Source organism: Vollenhovia emeryi, unplaced genomic scaffold (assembly GCF_000949405.1).
Source record: "Vollenhovia emeryi isolate VEMERY1.0 unplaced genomic scaffold, V.emery_V1.0 DF939131.1, whole genome shotgun sequence".
Taxonomy (NCBI): domain Eukaryota; kingdom Metazoa; phylum Arthropoda; class Insecta; order Hymenoptera; family Formicidae; genus Vollenhovia; species Vollenhovia emeryi.
The window spans coordinates 336,057-356,533 of NW_011967235.1; the positions used below are offsets into that span (position 1 = coordinate 336,057).

At 45.5% G+C, this 20,477-nt stretch overlaps 1 protein-coding gene across 1 annotated transcript in view; it reads left to right on the forward strand.

The window, feature by feature from the left end:
* Positions 1–17,637, forward strand: part of LOC105568214 (E3 ubiquitin-protein ligase TRIM9) — a gene marked incomplete at its 5' end in the record, with an annotated part of 109,873 nt that extends 92,236 nt beyond the window's left edge. The window contains 4 exons of the mRNA XM_012023687.1: positions 6,677–6,849; positions 12,065–12,203; positions 13,220–13,450; positions 14,661–17,637. Of these exons, the coding sequence (XP_011879077.1) occupies positions 6,677–6,849; positions 12,065–12,203; positions 13,220–13,450; positions 14,661–14,989 (872 nt within the window). The remainder of the gene's footprint in view (positions 1–6,676; positions 6,850–12,064; positions 12,204–13,219; positions 13,451–14,660) is intronic.
* Between the last annotated feature and the right edge of the window lie 2,840 nt (positions 17,638–20,477).

Genomic DNA, 20,477 nt, shown 5'->3' on the forward strand with positions numbered 1-20,477 from the left:
AAAAATAATAACATGTACGTTTTATGTTAATTTTACATTGAAGTAAGAATCAAATCTTGGTAACACAAGAAAATTTTAACATTTAAACGCACAATTTTTTACTGTGTACACTTCACCCTTCGTCCAACCTCGTAAACGTCTGCGGGAATTTACTCTTATACGTTCGTTGACTGTTGTGCCGATAACATTGTAGAAATGTTTAAAATGCCTCGCATATTCACAAATGTCGAACATGCAGATATGCTGTATGTTTACGGTTTCTGTGACGGTAGTGCTACTGCTGCTGTTGAAGAATACCGTCGACGCTTTCCTACACGCAGAATTCCGACTCGTAAAGTGTTTTCCAAGGTTTTTCAAGTTTTTCGAGAAATAGTATGTGGTATCTCTTTCTTATTGTCAGTAATTTTGCAACTGTACATTCAAATAGCTCTATCTCGGAAACAGTGGGGAATAGGACGTAAATTCGTATGGACATTTTTGCTTAAAATGACCGATACTATCACCTCGCAGAATATTGACCTTTCCTCCTGGGACACCCTGTATAATGGATTTTAGAAGACTCTGAAGTTAGCGATTTAAATAAAAAGTAAAGATTAATGAACTTAACAAGTCGAGAGTCCTTGCCAGTTTCTCTCTTCCTTCGTCTGACTATGACTTTTGTCATAATTGCTAGAAAGAGGTGGATGAGGAAACAAATGCGTCCGTCTGCGAATGTAATATAAGGAAGAGGAACCGTCGTACCGTATCGAGCTCGAATCAAAAGTATCGTCGGGGATCGTCAGGGAGTTTGAAAGAAGAGCTTCTCGCGCGCGAACAGTTGCCTCGCGTTTCGAGAAACGAAAGTGCCGAGGCGAACGTGATTGTTTCAAGAATGCTTCCGCGCTCGGAGCGAAGCGTGAAAGATCGTCCTCGGTGAACTTCGTCAAGATCACTGTCGAGTCCCCCTCTCGCGCGAAGACCATTTTTCGCCAGGCCGAGAGAGAGAGAGAGCCGTCCATCCCTCCGCGAAGTTTATTTTCACCTGTCGCTAAGTTTTATCAGCGAGATATATTTCGCACGCGATACATTTTAACGGGCTATCGGCGCATTCTTCGCTTCGTCATGCTACTCTCTCCCTCTCTCTTTCTCTCTCTCTCTCTTCTCCACCGTATAACCCTTATCGGTTCACTCTTTTTCCACGTTTTCCTCACAAAGCGAACAGAATGAACGAGAGAGAGCAAGAGAGAGAGTCTGTACGCATCGGATATCGGCGCGGCGTGGCGCGACGCGTCTCTCGCGCCGTTCGATAAATCATTCCGATATGGGCATAAAGTTTCGCCGGTGTGTCGATTCACGTCGAACCCCATTGTAAAGCTGTAAAAAGAGCGGCCGTAACAGTTTTTTATCCGTTGTTTCCACGCGGGTCTGTCTCTCTCTCTCTCTCTCTCTCTCTCTCCGTCGAGCGCGCCGCCTCCTTCGGAAGCCGGAGATCTTCGAGTCACTCGCGTGCACCTGTCCTGCCCATTAATTCCCGCTTTTACGAGCGGCGCCCTCGTAAAAGGCGGGATGATCGATATTTCGCGCGTTTCCCCCTCGCGACTCTCTTCCAGCTGGATTTAATTGACGCCGCGGTGTAACCGTTACACCTCGCGCCTCATCCGGATTCTTGCCGTTATTTGGGCCGGATCGTAAACGAGCGCGGTATCGCTGCCCCGTCGGCTTGCTAATTCGCCCGGATTCAATTGAACATCGATAATAATCGGTTAGTGATCTCCGTACGTTTCGACGCGTCAGAGAATATATGCGCGTGTCACATCGGGGTGTGTCACGACGTCGAAAGAAATAACCGTCCAACGCTGGCTGCAATACCTAGAGATTATGGACTCGCACGTTGATAGCGTCGACGTAAAATCCGACGAAATCCGGGATAATCGATAGTAATGTCGACGACATGGAGCGACGGAGCGTGGTGTAACGGAATTTACCGTGCGAACGGCTTCATCGAGGCTCCATGTCGGATTACACGAGTTTTTGGATCGCGATAAGCGGGGTGAAACAGCGAGCGAAGTTTATTCCGCGCCGCGTCGCTCTTTTCCTATTTGACATAAACGACTTTTCTCCTTTCGATTTTCGCCACGTGACGCAAATTACGCGATCTCGCTTAACATCTCGTCCCGAGAATTAAATCTCGCGAGTCTCCTCTTACACCGTGACTTCGCGGATAAAATAGTCTCCCCGTCTGAGATTTTTTTCAACATTTTTACTAGCAAGGTTATTAGCTCTATTAGGCTTTCTCGAGTCACCGCCGGGCATTTAAATAAAGCGCACGTCGAACGCGCGCGTTCACGACTTCCTGCTCGTGTGTTCAAATGAAAAGCAATGCTGCCTTTTCGCTCGTGCCGAGGAAATAAGATGATAAATGTTTCTCAAGACGGTTTTAATTTGGATTAAAGCTCTGGCGGTTTGACGCCGAGCGTAGTTATGTAATGCTAGTGCCATTAGCCTAATTTCATAATGCGAGTACCGCGGGGACCTTAGACCTCTCGTGCTCTCGTGGAGCGTAGCGGCTCTCTCCAAGGATACGCTGAACTCTCCGTGACGATTCGCTATTAAGCACGAAGTCAGTTAATTATGCATACACGTGTTACGTCTTCCCTGACGTTGCAAGTAGGCGAAACATTATTCCTAGCGTTCTGCGTTTGTCTGTGCGTATAAAATGGAAGTTAATAATCTATAAACTTTGGTACAACGCCCCTCGGATGTCTCTCCCGTCAACCACGAGCGATTTCGCACACGCGAACGTTAAACAATGTGATTTTACAATAATTTGTTATTTAATCCGTCCACTATTATAGGCTTTTCGCGTCGCGATATAACGAAATATTCAGTATTTTGAAACAAAATTGGATCTCTCTTATTGACGCGCCATGGATCATTTTTTTCCCCTTTATGTATCGCGGTACGTTTGTTCAAATCCCCCCCATAGTTTTCCATGCAAAAATTGCATTTTTTTAATCCCATGCGTGAAATAATATTTCCCTATGTAAAAGATTACATCTTTTGTACAGAAAAATGTGATTTTTCCTACGCCATATATAGATATATATTGAAAAAAAACGTATTAAGTTTCGTACATCATTGAATTCGCGAGTCAATTTCGCCCGAAATCGGAAAGGTGATTAGTTTTGTGTGGAATCGCAGCTTCCACGGCTTTTATTCCGGAAAATTATAGAAGAGAATACTTTTTCATCTGCGCGCACGCACGGGGACGCCATTGAAATTCCGCGTTTCGCTCTGCAGAAAAAAAAAACACGTACTCTTTTATCACGACTCCAATCGCTATCGATCACCCCGACTCGTCTACCTTTCTGTTTATTACAGAAAGCAGTCTGATTTGTAATAAAAATCGAGCGGTCATCATTCCGATGCGGACTGTGTGTATCGCGGGGTAAAAGTTGATCTCGAGTCGCCGAAAGAACTTGACGCTAAAAGAGTAATGCGGTGGAGAGACGCGAGGCGCCCCGTGCGAGAGAATTTTGTGAAAAAGCTTGATCGCGGTTTTTGCGACTCAACAGCATCCACCAACGTGGCAAAAAGGACGCGGTAACTTTCGGGACACGTCTCTTTTTATCCGACTGCACATCGCGACGTGTTTGCCAAGCCTTGGCCTTTCACCGTCTTTCGCCTTTTTGGCGCGTGTTTACTCCTCGGCGACGACCGTCCGATCGGATTATGCTGCCGGCGCATCCGGAATCGACGACCGAAACGGACGGGGAGGTCGACGGGCACCGGTGTCGAGGGGCGTTTTCGAGAGATAAGTTTGCGCGAAACCGCACGCCGCCAGCGGGCAGCGACGGCACCGAGAGAGGAAATGCTTTTGGTTTATTAGCATGCCGACAAGTTAACCGTCGAGCCGACGACCCGCGTCGCGACGCGCCGAGCTTTCCACTGAAAGCCAGATAATTGCATGTAGAAGCACCAACGACCGCCTACAGCGTTAACGCGCTCGAAAGCGGACTATCCCTAACATTTGCGTGCCCCTTAATGAACGATCCAACAGCGATCAATATCGGCCGATCGCTCTTTTACGGAGCGGAGAGCGGACTAGATTTATCAAATCAATATGATGAATAAAGCGATGAATATTTCCACATGCCTCTGTGGTCAAATTGGCGAGACGCCCGCCTAGTGAGAAGAAGGTCCAGGTTCAACAAGGGCGTAGCCACTAGCTAAAATGTTGTCCCACCGAGTACATGATTTCATTAGATTTCATACGATTTTATCTGATTACAAATAATTTCATCTAATTGCAAATAGTTTTTTTATATGCACGTTTAAATAAAAATAGGCGACGTTGTTAAGAGCTGTTAGATTTTCTCAAAACATTATATCTTTTTGATTTTATTAATAAGCATTTGCTTATAGAGGTAATTTCAATTAAGATTGTAGTATTCGGTTAGGTAGAAAACGCGTTTCCTCGCTTCTCACTTTTTCCACTAGTCTAACCGTGGTCTTAACGAGAAGTAATTTTGTATTTGTATCTGCTGTTTATTGTACTAAATTTGCGCGCAAAGGTGTATAAACTCACTGTCCTAACAGCAACTACTTCAGTCCTATTATAAAAATGTCCTATGAAAAAAATAATACGCGCTTATAGGCGTGAACTATGGATTTATATTTGGATACTCACTAAAAGAAGTAAATTTTTTGAGAAAATGAAAATAAGTAGAGAAAATGTTCAAATTTAATGTTCATTGTCTAACAAGTGAAGGAACTTGAAAATGAAGGCAAAACGATAACATGGAGATTTCGTAAGGATTTCGTAATAATTTCAGAGACACAATCCCATGATTGCATTAAGTGGTTGCCCCCTTGAGGTTCAAACCCTGGCTGAGGTAATGTTCTTTGCAATAAAGAGTGAGAACAAGATCGACCCAATTTTTTTCGCCTTCGATTTGGGTCACAAAGTAGGTACCGAGCGAAGGGTCTCGTCAAGATGATCGCAGATATGTCAGTCTCAGAGCGTACCTATTTAACGTTCCAGAGATATCGGGCTCAAAAAATTCTCAGGACGCAAGCGATGAAGCCGTCTGGACAGACACCATTTGTTTGGAATGGAATGGAACTTCTGGAGCCCGATATCTCTGGAACGTTAAATAGGTACACTCTGAGACTGATATATCTGTAATCAGCTTGACGAGACCATTCGTTTGGTACCTACTTTGTGACTAAAATCGAATGCGAAAAAAATGAGGCCATTTGCCTATGGACACTTGTTCTCACTCTTTAAAGGTAAGAAATATTTAGACACTATCATCCTGTCACGGCTCTTTAGTCTTTATTCCTTCGAATTGGTGTTTACCACATGAGAGCCTTATGAATTTTATTAATTTGTTTATTAAATTAATTAATGCCATCTCCCGCGAGAAGAGACGTTGTGCAAGAGCTTTTGGACATTTAAAACAGTCTTTTTTTTCCTTTTAAGTGGCTACTTTTTGTAACGTAATTTTGCAACTGGGTTCCAATACGAAGGATCAATTTGACTCTGGCGTTTTGTCGAGGAAGCTGTACGTATTCCGATCGATTTGGCAAATTGAGATATGGCCCTCTGCCCCGGCAGCTCAATGCATTTCTGCGGGACAGAAATCTGGATAGCGCTCTGTAATTTCCGCAGCTTCAACTTGTACCTTAGGCAGTCAGAATCGAATAGAATCGTGCGGTCGCGCGGCAACGACCAAGTTCCCGTCCGTCGTTAGCAAACTCGCGGTAAATTCGGCAGTCCCGAAGCCTGTTTAAATCGTGAAATTATTGCCGCCGAAGGTCATCACCGGCTCCGAGGCAAATCGGATTGCAGCCAAATACCCGACGCGGTTTCGAATCATATTATATCGAAGTCAGCCGGCGGTAATTAAAACTGTCCAAATGAAATCGTCCATGTGTGAATCTGGCCTCGCTTTCCTCACGGTGTTTTTAATTGGCGATTTCATCGCAGGTTTGTTACGCTATAATCGCCGTATATACGCGTCGTAATTTTATCGGAAATTTTTTTTCCCCTCCCACTTCTTGCATTCTAATCTATTTGCATTGCAACTTTCTACTTATTTATAAGCTTATTCGCTTGTAAAATGATTTACAAGCAAACTTTGTTGGCTCGAAATCTCCGAAGTTAAATGCCTTTACCTCAATCCTTTCGTTACGAAAATACGAAATGTTTAGTTACTTACCCGGAGAACTTCTTAAGTGTGTACTTCTTAAGTTTTACCCAAGTAGAAAATTTCAGTATTGGAAGCTCTCGTCCTTAAGCAAGTACAACAACTAATTTATAGTCTGCTTATAACTTTATTTTTACGAGACAACTTGAAAGTAACCGTATCTACTTTTCCGTCACGCGAGCGAGGAGTTCGTTGCATTACCGCATTAGAGAAGCTGGTTCGTTTCAAACCGATCAAAGTAGTCTTTGCCTCTCCTCGTGTATTCAACGTGTGACAATTAATATTTCGAATTATCGCGAAAGTTCCTGCAATCATCGTCGTCGGAATCGATTCCAGGCTCGCTCTCGGGGCCAAGAGTCTCGCGCGCACGCACAAAAGACATTGTTAAATCTAGCTCATTACTTCACTCCCGCGTTTCCGACGCCACGCGCCGGCCGGCGATAACAATAACGCGGAGCGCTGTTAAACCGTGCACGCATTTCCAGCACCCGGAGCGCCTCTACTGATCCCCGAAGAGTGTAGCGCCGAGAACAACAGCGTCACCGTTGCCTGGCAGCCGCCACCTGGCCACGGGATCATGGGCTGCACTAGTCAGAGGGGCCCCGCTATCGAGGGATACCTCTTGGAGCTGGACGACGGCTGCGGCGGAGAGTTCAGGGTGAGTAAACACAACCCAACCCTCCCTCCCGTGTATCCCGAAGAAATTGCGCTCACCCGTCGGCGGGGGAGACGCTGTCGCACGCTGGAGGCTCGGATCTCTCGAGGCTTTCTGGAGATCGCCCGCGAATTCCTCGATGACACTTCACTCGTCCGACCCTCCATCGTTCTCGTTTCTTTGCCGACGCGACGTCCGGTTCCGGTGTTTCTTCGCCGCGTCCTCCTCCGGCCGGTATCATCCCGCGACGACGGGCGATACGACTTTGCCCAACAATGGGACACTTCGACGTTCTCACGACGTCTTCCCGTGGAATTGTTCTCCAATCCCGGCGCGGACGAGATGACACCGAGAAAGAGACCCGCGCCGGCATTAAATAACATTCGACGTCTGCTATTTCTCCCACGGAAATCTTGGCAGGGACGCGTCAATTTTCTCATACGCCGGTAAATATTTTTTCTCGGGTGTCTCACAACTTCCCTCTCGCACGCGATTCCTTTTAAAAGCAGACTGGAGGGACAGAGATTATCTAAACGGGTAAGACTTTATTCTGCTTTAAAAAGGGATCGAATTAAAGAGAGAAGTTACGATACTTGAACAAAATATTTACTGATAACGTTAGATGAAGGGTAACACGATTGAATGCGACGCTTTTGATACGAAATGTTATTGAAGGTGTGAATTAGTGATACTAATTTCGTTGGACGTGAGGTGAACTGTCCGTCAGTTTCGCTCTCGAAAAGTTAAGACGAGGTTTCCTCGCGCTCGGCTAAAGGGAGTTACTCGTAGTAAAAATAGTAAAAAAGGGGGGGGACGAGTTGCCACGAACGTGGCAGGAAACTCTAAAAGATTCCTTGTGTATGTTGAACTAAACGTGACAGTGTAACCTCGAGGGAAAGGAGATGTAACTTTGTCTGTGAAATGCATTCGTTAAAATTCTACAGCAGTGTACCTTCTTGTCGGCGATTTTTTCGATTTTTAGTTAGATTTCGTATTTGCACATGTGCAGAATTGGCTACCGGGAATCCCCTCTGGAGACTGAAAATACCCACTTGATCTGCCTGATTTAACAACCATTACTTTCATTCACCGAGAGGGATTTAAATATATTTTTTTAACTTTCCGACGTTATCATTTTAAGTACAGTGCCGGCCAAAATTACATCACCTTTTGGTTTTTTGAGCACGGCCAGTTTTTAAGTGCACGAATAAAAAGTTCGAAAATCATCGGTGTATCTTGTCAAATTTCATTATCCTTTGTGTATACGAGACGCACCTGTTATCAGGCGTCTACTGTGAAATTTTGCGCACATTCGATGCGCTTTAACGAGAGCTCGGAGAACCTAACGGCGATATGTCATTTTGACCGGTACTGTACTTTGTTACCATTTCTGGATTATGATATATACACGAGAATAGCCACACGTGCACGGCATCATCGCTCAGCTTTATTTCAAATTTCATTGCTCCACAATTTTCGTCCCATATAACAATATACATATATGACACACGTAGCGGCATGAAAACGAATCTTATATGCGGACCGATTCCTGGATACGAGCGTTTAATAAAACCGCGCGGGGACGAGGCGTATGAAATCCGCCTTTCAATTTGCCAAAGGATAATACCGGTCATCGGCGTGACATCGAAGCGCAAAGGGGATCAGGAGAAACGTCAGGATCATAAAACCCCTCTTTTGTTGGGAATTTGTTCCTGCGTGCCGCGAAATGAATATTGATGCCGATCGTCCGTGAAGTTTATTTTTTGTAGAGATTTTTTTTTTTTACGGTACGGTAGTACCGGGTACGAATCGTTCGCGCGCGAATACCGGCCCTTCGCAAAGGGTCGGCTACGTATCCATTCGGGGCGCGTTTCCGGATCGGCGAGGTCGTTCGTCGCATTTATTTTCGGTCTCCACTCGGCCGGACTCGAAACGCCGTCTTTCGCGTTTTATTGATCGTAAACGCGGGTGGCAGCGGGCGCCCTGAAACGCGATTACGGCCAATAATTCAGCCTAAGTAACGCGCGTGAGCCGCGACATAAAAGTCGGGATTAAAAGGAGCTTCCTCGTGGAGCAAATTCGTGGCGCGAGTTTGAAAAATTTGGAGATTAACGCGCCGAATGAAGGCAGTTAAACGCGCTACATTAATCCACTTGCGGGGCGTCCCGAATGGGCGACATCTCTAATTGTCGCGTAAGGAAATTGTAGTTTATAAGAATTTAAATCGAGCTTTTTTAAACCGGCACGTCGCGCGTGAATGAAGAAACGATTTGTGCACTAGGATTCTCCCTCCGGTAAATGAAGATTCGGTATTGAGAGCGTTAATTGAAGTCCATAACTCGAAGATTCCGGGCTTACAGTGAGAAACGAGCGATCCTCTCGGGCGATGGCAATTATTAATTGCTCCCGGCGATATCGTCCCGTTCATTAGAAGTTTTTATCAAATGACGGCAGTTCGAACCGTCGTTTGCCACATAATCCACGATATTAATGTGAGGCAATTTACCGACGGTCGTAGAGTATCATAGGGTTTTGTCTTTCGCCGGCGTAAGAGGAAATAAAATTGCGCGCGAAGTGAACGAGAGAACGATATCGTAAAGCTAGCACTCTCGCATGGAATTACTTTAATATCGTTGGATATTTTAATTCTTTCAAATATTTGTGCGCCACCTGACGATATACGTCCGAAAAAAAAACCCGGCGCGCAGGACAAAGGTGGAAAGAAACGGTATATGAATTCACATTTTAATAAATTACAAGTATAGGCTACCTACATCCTACCTTAGACCCGCATTAGCCGTTTTCTATATGTTGTTTAGTTTTATTGAGGGCCCTACTTTAACTCTATTGTTTTAGAAAATAGTTTTTGGATTTCGTATCATCTAAGATTTTAGTCGAGAAAAATTGTGTATCGCCGCATTAATCGACGTTTTAAATCTCAAGACGAATTTTTCATGTATCGGTCCCCCTTTCAGCTGAATACAGTTGATCTTTAATCAAAATGTAACTATTGAACCGTCTGTATCTCAAGACATAAAACTCCAACCTGAGTGTCTCACCTGACGCACTCCTGAGACGAGAATTGAGAAACGACTATAAATACGGGCCTAAATCCTTTTTTCTGGGTGTAGTTTTATCACGAGATTGTATCAATCCTTGTCTTTCATGAAGATTTCACCCTCAAAATGGCTGGAGGAACGTAATGCTAAATCCGCAGTAAAATCAACGAGAGTAACGCGTGTATCGCCATCGCCGCGTATGAATTCCCGCTCGCGCAAACGTGCCTCGGGTCGGTCTTGTAAATCGCGCGTCTAAATTTTCATGCTTTGTTAATAATGCACGCGGCGCGGCGGCATTGCGATATGGCGCTCGTTAACGAACGGAGCGATACCGCGAATATAAATCGTCCTCGTTGCCGACGCTCTCCTCGTCCTTTCTGCCGCCCTCCCCCCTCGCCCGACCTATCGCCAGTCCTCTTGGCGGCCATCGGGATAGCACGGTCCATCCTCCTCCTTTTAATATTTAAATCGGGCTCGTTCGCGCGGCACGATGCCTCGGGCTTCCCGGTTTCTGGTTTCCGTTTCCGCGCTGTCGCTCTTCGTGCTCGCAGCAGCGGGAATCGCGAAGGCTCCTTTGACGAATAAGGATCGGGTTTGCCGGGAGAATCGCTAGTCCGGAATTAATCCCCCTTGTTCTGCCTGATTTTATTTAGAGGAAATGTAAAATGTGCAAAGATTTAATTTCTGACTCGTGTAACAAGAGGTACGAAACTTTTAGCAAACTTTACAAACGCTGGCAAACATTTTTCTATTACCTCACAAATAGATTTAATATCGCCAGTAATTTAAAATCGATGAAATATAGGTTTTTAAAACGACCTACACTGGCCAATGTTTTTATTTTTAACAAACGACGTTTCGGTCCCAGATTTGGACCCTTTTCGAGTAATCTGTTCACACAATTGTTAATGATCTCATATCGTTCGTTTGGCCAATATTGTTATGTTAGTGAGATATTAGTCAAAAAATGATTGCACTCTTTGGTTGAAGAGTGCAAAGTCAATTGAAGTTGCGTTGTTAATTGTTAAACACAAGTAAACGTATCGAGAGATGTGTGTTGGACGAGATATCAGATTGAACGGCAGTAAGATCAGTCTTGGTCTTACACCCCTCGACTCCGGACGTTAGTGAAATTATACGCTTAATACTGAACTCCGTTCCGCCAAAATGTGGTTTCAATTTCATTTGACAAAACTCCGCAACAAGGTAGGCCGACAATCATTCTGCGATACTGTACAATTCTTTTATACTGCTCACGTAATCTGTATGTAAAACATTTACTCTTAGATCTCGCTTGATAAGGACCTAAAACAAAGGTCGAATCGTTGTGAAAGCGTATTTAATAAATGTGGCCAGCTGAGGTTGATTGAAACTTGAAATTTTTTTTATGTTCAAGATCAATCGGCAGCCTCATTTTTTTATCAAGACACATGCATAATGAATAATAAAAATTGAATAAAATAATAAAGATAGTGACGTTGGAAGGGAAATGACTGCTAAAAGAAAGTTATTTATGTCGTATACTTCGTCGGCTTTCCGAAACTTTTATACCGGTATTAAATCTAATAACGTATCTCGTGCTTGCTTATCTGTCGGTCGACCAATCGATGTTATCTTGACGGTTCTTTCAGGAAAGTCGACATGACAGGTAAACTCCGCTCCTTATCCACAATTTTCGTTTATCCACCACTGAGACGAGCAACGTCAATACTCGCTCGCCACAGGGAACGAGAATTTTCGAGTCAAGTTGGACACTTCAATTTGTTTTAGTCACTACTCGATATACGGAAAACGTTGGAGTCTTTTTCCACGTTTCTATTTTTAGGGATTCTCAATTTATCGTTTTATTCTGTTAAGCAGCAATTTTGTAAATTATTGCGTTTTACACGGTCATTCGTTTGTGCATAGAAAGAATCCCATTATTGCGGTATAGAAGTAGCGATGCAATCTTTATAAAATTCTCTTATTTTTATAAAATTTTACACTGTCGAGTATTTCCTGAAAAGCGAAAATTCGGAAAAGCAAAGCATTCCTCGTCTTAATACAGAGTCTATTTTCGCGGAAGTGATTTTCTCCCTTGGTTAATAGAATAGAACTTATCCGGCTACAATTGCAAGCCGCAAATTCACTGGATGTCCCGTTTGAAATCTGATTCGCAGGAGGTGTACTGTGGCCGCGAGACCATTTGCACGGTAGACGGGCTGCACTTCAACTCGCTCTACAACGCCAGGGTGCGGGCCTTTAACAGCGCTGGCGAGGGCGAGTACTCGGAGCTGATCGGCCTTCAGACCGCCGAGGGTGAGAGCTTTCTCCTTTTTTTCTTTACGGCTTTCCGAGCGAGGCGCGCGGAGGCCTCGGCTGGAAAATCGGCGTCGGTGTCGCGTGGAAGACGAACGATCGTAAGCGACGTCGATTTTCCAGCTACGCGCATTTTTTTTTCCGCGGCACGATCGCGTGATCGATGAGATGGACGGTGGAAATGGCCGCGGTAGAATGCCCATCCGTGTGGCGTTTGCGGAATAATGCGGGCGACAATTACAAATGACTCCGAGGAGACGCGTCTACCTCTGCGTCAGTTCCGGAGAGGAAGTGGATCTTCCAAAAATGTTTCATTATCGCTATATAATTCTACTGCGGAAATGCTTAAATTATTCAGCACCGCGGCGAATTAAATGTTCTACCTTCGTCGCTTGGAATCGTGAATCGACTAATAGATTCGACAGATCGAGTTACTCGTAATCTAATCTAAAATCTCCGCTGCTTACATCCAATGGACCAATTTTTCATGCTGAATTTTCATCTCTTATTTATATCCTTTCGGATTTTTCTAAATGTGACATTTAATATGCGAAGATTGCGAGGGAAAAATTCTTTGTACTCGCGTAACCTGATACTCGTCGGGCGGTGGTTCAACGGTGACAATAGCGTCGTGTGAGAAATTCCATGTCAAAGTTTTAAATTATTTAACGCGCCGCGAAGGATGAAACATGCCTTCTTTTTGCATTTCAGTTTCCGCGAGTCACGTCGACTCGCCGTATCAAATTCTTATAAATTATTTAGCCGCACAGAAAATCAGATCCCCCATTCTCCTTCCCATATTAAGATTCCACAATCCTGTCACGTCGTTATTAACATCGAGCGGCGGCGGCGGCGGCGACGGCGGTGGCGGCGACGTCGAATTCCCAATAACCCGGCACTCGATAACCCAACGCTCGTGCCTGAACGTGTAGTTCGTTAAGCGTGCTTGCGGATCCGAGTCCGCGGAATATTAATCGATGGTGTACAGCGAGGCGTATCCTCTCTTGGTCTCGCAGTGGCGTGGTTTTCGTGGGCCACCGGCGCGGCCGGCATACCGCAGGAGGTGTCCGTATCCGAGGACGCGATGAGCGCGTCCTGCGAGGGCTACGAGCACCGCGTGGTCCTCTCGAGCGTGGGCTTCTCGCGGGGCGTGCACTACTGGGAGCTGACCATAGATCGATACCACAGTGACACCGATCCGGCCTTCGGTATCGCCCGGGCTGACGTGTCGCGCGATCAGATGCTGGGTAAGTCCACCAGGCCCTCTCTTTGCCTCTTGTTCTTCTCCGCGGAAAATATCGTGCGGTTTATCCGGTCCCGATGAAATATTCATGCGCCACCCGGTGTACACCCCGGAGATCCCTGGTTTGTTCGGAAATTCGGCGGCGAGAGACGTATGTATCGTATTTCTCTCTCTCGCCCTCCCGCCTTTTTCTCTCCGGCTATCTATCTATTTTTATCTCTGCTTTCTGGTTTTCTTTTCTCCGTCTCTTTGCCTTTGTCTCTATATGTCGCCCCGGATGGGAGAAAACGACGGTTAAGAGATTCGGCCGAGATCGCAAAGTGCGCGACATACTGGAAGAGGAGGGTGCTTTGATTCTTGGACACATGGAAACCGGGCCAATGCTCTTCGAACTGATGAAATCCGAAAATCGATCGCGTCCCGCCTAATAAGCACTACGGAAATTTGTCACGTGTTGTTTTTTCTTCTTGCAAACGTTTCATAATATTCTCTGCGTTAACTCGCGCTAATTCGCTCAGAAATAACCGAATCGTTTCACCTGTCCTAATTATTTCAAACGAGTAGAAAAGTACACTAGTGCATGTACATACACCCAGAAGAAAGTATGTTTGAAACGAAATAAATTCATTGTTTGAATTTGACCGCACTAGACTTTTATTTCATTTCAAAGAATTGATTTCTTTACTTTAACCAAAATTTTATTCGATTGAGACTGGAATTTCTAGGAGAATTCATATCTATTTCTCCAAATCTAGCAAATGCTTTAGCAGAAGTAAATAAAAATTTAGTAGATTCGAAGAAATATGATTTCAACGTATCTCATTTGTTCAACCTAACTACCTACATCTTTTTTCTGGGAGTAAAAGATCGCTTTCGCTATTACTTGGCATCAATTCTGTATCTACAATATAGTGAAAATGCTAAACACGAGCGGCTTTATTTCTTTCTAAGGAGACAGTTAGAAAGGGACGAAGCTGCACACTTTTGGTTCATCTTCACTATAGTGCAAGATACAGAATTGACCCCCTGTTGCCGCTATTAATGAAGTGTTAAATATTCCTAGCGTTACGCAATTAATTTCTGACATTTTTAACGTTAATCACCGTAAAGTCATTTACGTGGCATGCAATCCGAAATGAGCTTCAGTTAGACTATTCGCTCCGAGGGGGATTCAACAACCTCGCGTGCAACCTTGCGAATCGTTTTGCTCGCAGGTAAGGACGACAAAGGCTGGAGCATGTACATAGACCGGCAGCGGTCGTGGTTCATGCACGGAGGCGGTCACGCGCAACGCACGGAGGGTGGCGTACAGCAAGGCTCGACCGTCGGCGTCCTCCTCGACCTGGACACCACGCACACGCTGCGCTTCTTCGTCAACGATCAGCCGCAGGGCGGCATCGCCTTCCGCGATCTCTACGGCGTCTTCTATCCGGCGATCAGTCTGAACCGCGGCGTAACTGTAACCCTACACACCGCTCTCGACGTGCCGCGCCATCTCCTCGCGCTTCACGAGGAGTACGTTAGCGATATGATTCAAAGCTAGGGGTACCTTAACGTCCTCAAGAAAGGTCTGCCGCAGGAGATCGGCTCGCCTTTAGGCCCGACAATGTGCGCCACGGACAGGTGCAGGGACTTTGAGTCGGGCCAGCTGTTAGAGAAGATCGTCGAAGAGAGCCCGGTCGACGTTAACTGATTGGTAGATTCTTTTCAATACGTTTACAGCGCTCGTAATCCTTTTTTTGTTCTATCGTTTCTGCTTGGCACAAAGCGTTATGAAATAACGTGCGTGAAAGCGTCTGAAATCGCTCCGCGATGTCGTAACGTTAACGAGGACACTTTGGTCCTTTCAATATTGTGCGGCGAAACGAGAGCGGTTTGATCTCTTCAGGGACTCGGTAGACGCGGTATTGTTTTCCCGAATATTTTGCTGTTTATGTAGAAGTACATATTTTTGCGGAGTATTTTTCACGCAATTGTAGCATTCGATATAAATAAGAGCGACTCTTTTTATTTATAATTGAGAAATACACGATCCCTGGGGATGTTAATCCGGGCAGAATTCGCCTCGCGCCGTTTGTCTAAATATAAGCGGGCTCCACGAGGAATAACGATTCAACAGGTCCAGAAACTTTGGCGAGAAGGTTTCCGAGGGAGGCGCTAACCGTGGACCCTTTTGAATCCGCCTTGTTTGAGAAACTGAAACTTAGAATCCAGACTCTAGTTAGGAAGATCGAGATTTATACTTTCCTATCTCGTCCGCGCGATCGATTAATCGTGCGGAAACGAAGCCACCAATAACCGTCAATCGAGGGGCGTTTCGAAACACGGAACGCGGCGTAAAATCACTCTCGAGGAGTGAGAAAAGGTTACTCTATCCCGAAGAATTAACGAGACTGACATAACTCACGCACACGTCACGCGATCTATAAATAATATCTCCCATAGGGAAACAGGAGGCCGCGAAAGCTAAGATAAAACTCCCTCCGCTGGAACTCAGTCCATTTTCTATTTATACCGCACTTTATATTAAAAACGGAGAAAAGAACATATTTTTTCCTACACTTCGTAAATTCGTCTCTCGAAGAATTACCTCGGCGAAAACTCAACGCGCCCCCGAGGGTCGGTGCCTGCGACCTTCGGTCAATTGACTTGAGTTTCCTGTCCACGCTACAGCCATGATCCAGAAAGAGGCGTGGGCGAAAATTAACCGAACACTTAACCGAAGGTGGAACGACCGGCCCTCGGAAGCAAGGAGACGTCCATTAGCAAAGAGCCAAGTATCGTCGCCGGCAAACTTTGTTCGAGACCGTGTCCGAGTAGAAGCGATCAATCGGTTGGCTCGAGAGATCGAGTCGAGGAATAAGAGAGGGGTCTCTTCCAGGAATTCATCGCTCGATAGAGAGAGCGATGCGGGAAATAGTGTCTCGTCCGATGGCAACCTTTCTCGATATCCTCGACGGGGCAGTGGTTCTTGATAACTTCTCACTTCGGAGAAGGTAGAGTCGGGGTGCGCAAAGAGGGACATACGGCGTCGGGGAGGACCTCGAGTAGCCGTCCCTTTCGCCGCGGCGTGTCCCGGATAGCCAGCAAAGAAAGTCGACGATCAGTCCCACCGGGCGGCATTCCAGTTTCCGTCGGTCGTGTAATTAACTCTTTCAGCACCTGCCGCCGTCCGGCGTGCGTCCACCTTGAATGATCCGTTAAGGAACGCGGCAGGGACCTCGCCTTAATTAAGGTAAGACGTTGGAAAGTTTCCGAGTATCTTTACATCTCTTTACAATGCGATAATTTGATGGTAATTTCCGCGATAGGGAAATTATATCGTTTATTCGCGAGACATGCCTCTTTCGCGGTAAAGATGCGTGAAAAATTTCTACAACCAACGGCTCTTGGCAAGTACTCGTAGTGAGACGCGCTTTGTCCGTCCCGCCGAATGAGATTGATCGAAACGGGAGTTAGCAGTTCGATTCGGCTCGGTGCTGAAGCGGTTAATGACCGTGCGAAATCGCGAAAGCGCTTCCGATCGAACGCTGACGAGGCGCGATCGACGACGAGGAGACGGAGGATCGACCGCGGTGAGGCCGACAATTATCCTACGGGACGAGGGACGAAACCCCCCCGCTGACGGACTCTTCTCGTCCAGCTCGCGCGATCGACGGATCGCTCGATCCTCCACCCATTATCCATATCGACGCACGTATAAGTGTAATCGCGTTGTAGGCGTTAAGGCTCCATTAAAACGTATAGACAGGTAAGGCGTATAAAACAATGCTGCCGCGGCTTTAGTGTACAATAAACGAGTATACGTTTTCTAGTCTTCGATAGAGACCCAATCGACACGTCTTTCCGTTCGCCAACCTCACCCCGTCGTTTCCTCCCTCCTCCACCTCCATCCCGCTGGTTCTTTTTTTACGACTTTGTATCTCTCGACGGCCAGGAGTCACAGGACGCCCCCGTGCTCGGTTTCTCGCCGTTATATCCCGACGTAACGATAATCCGGAAGCATTATTTCCGCCCCGGGTATCGGCCCTGCGAGCACGGGCGGCGCGCGCGCGCGCGCTGCGCCTTTCGGCGCACATGTACATAAGTGTATATATACATATAACTATACCGATTGTATACCGCCGATGATTGCCGATTGTACCATTTACGACTGTATCGGATCAATAAAACGCAACGAAAACGCCCGCACGACGTGCCATACTCGTGTAACCCCTCGATTCTCCCCCTTCGACTCGCGCTTCCCTCCCGGCGGTGGATCAAGGCACTTGGGGGACTCTCCGCGGAATATCGGAGCAAGTGCCGGACCGAAAAGATCCTGTGGCAAACGTTAAACATCCTTTTTCGCTTAATGCTACGTATTATTGGTACTCGTGACATTAGCTGCGCTCGGCGTTGCTAATCCGAGGCGTCGGAGTGCTCTTTCGCGTTCGAGTGAGCGAGAGAGGAGAATGAGATAGACAGGGAGGAGGAGCACTCCGACGCGTCGCGTTTGCAATCCCGAACGCAGCTATTGTAATGCCCACATTTGACGTGGGGTTTATTCGTGAAATATGCGTACCTCGCGCTTCGAGATCTCGAGAGAAGTCGGGAAGACTCGCGAATCGACGCCCCCGTGCGTTAATCCACCACTGTTCTCCAGCCGCTTTCCCTCCCCCCCATCTTCTCCGCCGTTTTTCATTCATTTGATCCGAAACTTTCGCAACACCTCTTCAGGAAGTTCCCTCGCCGGTTTCGCTGGCTCCCGCAAATTGCGACGAGTGGCCGAACGGCGGAGGAAAAGACCGTCGGGGAGCGCAGTGCGTAGTCTGGAGGGATGAAAGGGAAAAAAAGGAGGCGAAGGGCGGCGAGCGGTCCGGGGAGAAAGAGTGCCCCGCTCGGCGAAGAAAGCACTAACGCGGTCTGGGCGGGCCCCTTTAACGAATGCAATTAGCTGTCGCGGCTATGGCTGCGGCACGGGATCATTTTTCCCCTTCGGGCGTTATTTTATATCGCCTGTGCCGTAAGTTCGTTCAAGCACGGCGCTTGATTCGATTCGGAGATTGGAGGAAGGACGAAGTCGCGCGACCGCGCTTATGGGCTAATCGATTTTTGTCTCTTTTTTTTTCCAGCCTGCCAGTTTCGTACAGGATGTAGCCAGTCCTTTTGTCGCCGATGGCGTTTTCCTGTTTAGATCAAGACCGCGAACGAGACTCCTGAGAGATGTGTTCTAACATTCTTGTAAAATGGTATCATTTATTTTGTATAATGGTTTAATATTATGGCGTAACGCCTTGAAAATCGGTGCAGGTATAGGCAGATGAAAATAGGATACAGTTCAGGCTTTACGGAAATTATTCGACGACGACAGATGGTTATCTAAATTGCGAAACGTTACGAGATACTTTTTGTCAAGGGGCTAACCACTAGCTAAGATGTTGTCCCACCGATTACACGATTTTATTTCATACGAATTCATCCGATTACAAATAATCTCATCTAATTGCAAATAATTTTCTTATATGCACGTTTAAAAATATGTAACGTTGTTAAACCTCAAAGAGTTGTTAGATTTCCCCAAAATATATTTTTCTTATTTTACTAAGTAGTATTTTCTTGTAGAGGTAATTTCAGTTAAGATTGCAGTATTCGGTCACGTATTTCCTTGCTTCCAACTTTTATCACTAGTCTAACCGTGGTTTTAACGAAAAGTAACTTTGTATTTAAATTTACTGTTTATTGTTCCGAATTTGCGCGCAAAGGTGTATCAACGTTTTAACTCGCTGTTGTTCTAATAGCAACTACTTCAGTCTTATTTTGAAAAGAATACGCGCTTATTGGTGTGAACTATGATATATATTTGGATATTTACTAAAAGAAGTAAATTTTTTTGGAAAATAAAGACAAGCTGAGAAAAGGTTCAAATTTAATGTTTATTGTCTAGCAAGTGAAGAAACTTGAACATTAAGACAATTACACCGGGATTTCGTAAGGATTTTATAATGATTTCGGAGACACTGTCCCACGATTACATTAAGTGGTTACCCCCTTGCCTTTTGCCTTTGTGTCTTATCTTTCTTACTTCAAATTAGTCTTAAAAAGTATTTTTAGCTGTTTGGAGTTTGCTCGCGAACAGCGAAACCGCGTCAGGAAAGATAATTCCTGCTTATCTTTTTGCGCACCCATATAATCTTCAGAAAAGCGATAATATGAGAAAAAGTTAAGATCACATCGGTTTACGGCACGCAAAAAACATTATAAAAGTTGCTCAATGCCCTCCCGGGAAGTTCTTGTCCCCCACAAATTACAGCCGGCAGTGCTGTTGGGAAGAAAGATGGTCGTGGGTATAAGTTGGGGGGTTAAAGTAGAAAGAAAAAAGAAGCGTCGAATGTCGCGCGAAAGAAACTCCTCCGGAATATTGTTATTATTAGAATCGTTTGTTCCTAAGAGGTGAGAAGAAAAGACGGGTCCAATGTCGGTGTTTTTTTTACGAACACGATTAGCATAACTCGTCGTTATTCAATTATCTGTACAGAATATTTGGCAAAGAAGAAAGTTTCGGAACGTAATTCCTGAGCGAAGTTGAAGCGGCTCTTCGGAGAAATTTAGGCCAAGAGATCTATTATATTACGAAGTTTTATACAACTTTGAAAATTAAATAATATTTAATGAATTAAACTTTAAAGATGATAATGACTAGCGTTCCTCTATGGATAACTTTAAGAGCAATTTATTTTCAAAGGAATTTAGTTTCAAGCTTCAGCTTCAGCTCGAGGTTTTCAAGCAGCCGAGATGTTTAATGTTCAAAATTTATAAGTTACGCGAAGAATCGCACTTGACCGAGTTTATTCTAAAAGAAGTTTCCCAACTGATTAGGGAACGCACTTTTAAGGATTGCTACGAAATTTTAATTCCAAGTAATCCTCCGTGAAGATACTCGACGCAAGTCACGCCACAGAAAGATATCGAGTTCTGGACTGGGGAACGGTAGGTAAGTCCATGTATTCTACTCGTTCGTTGACAATAATGCAACGGGGATTTCAGAAGTATGG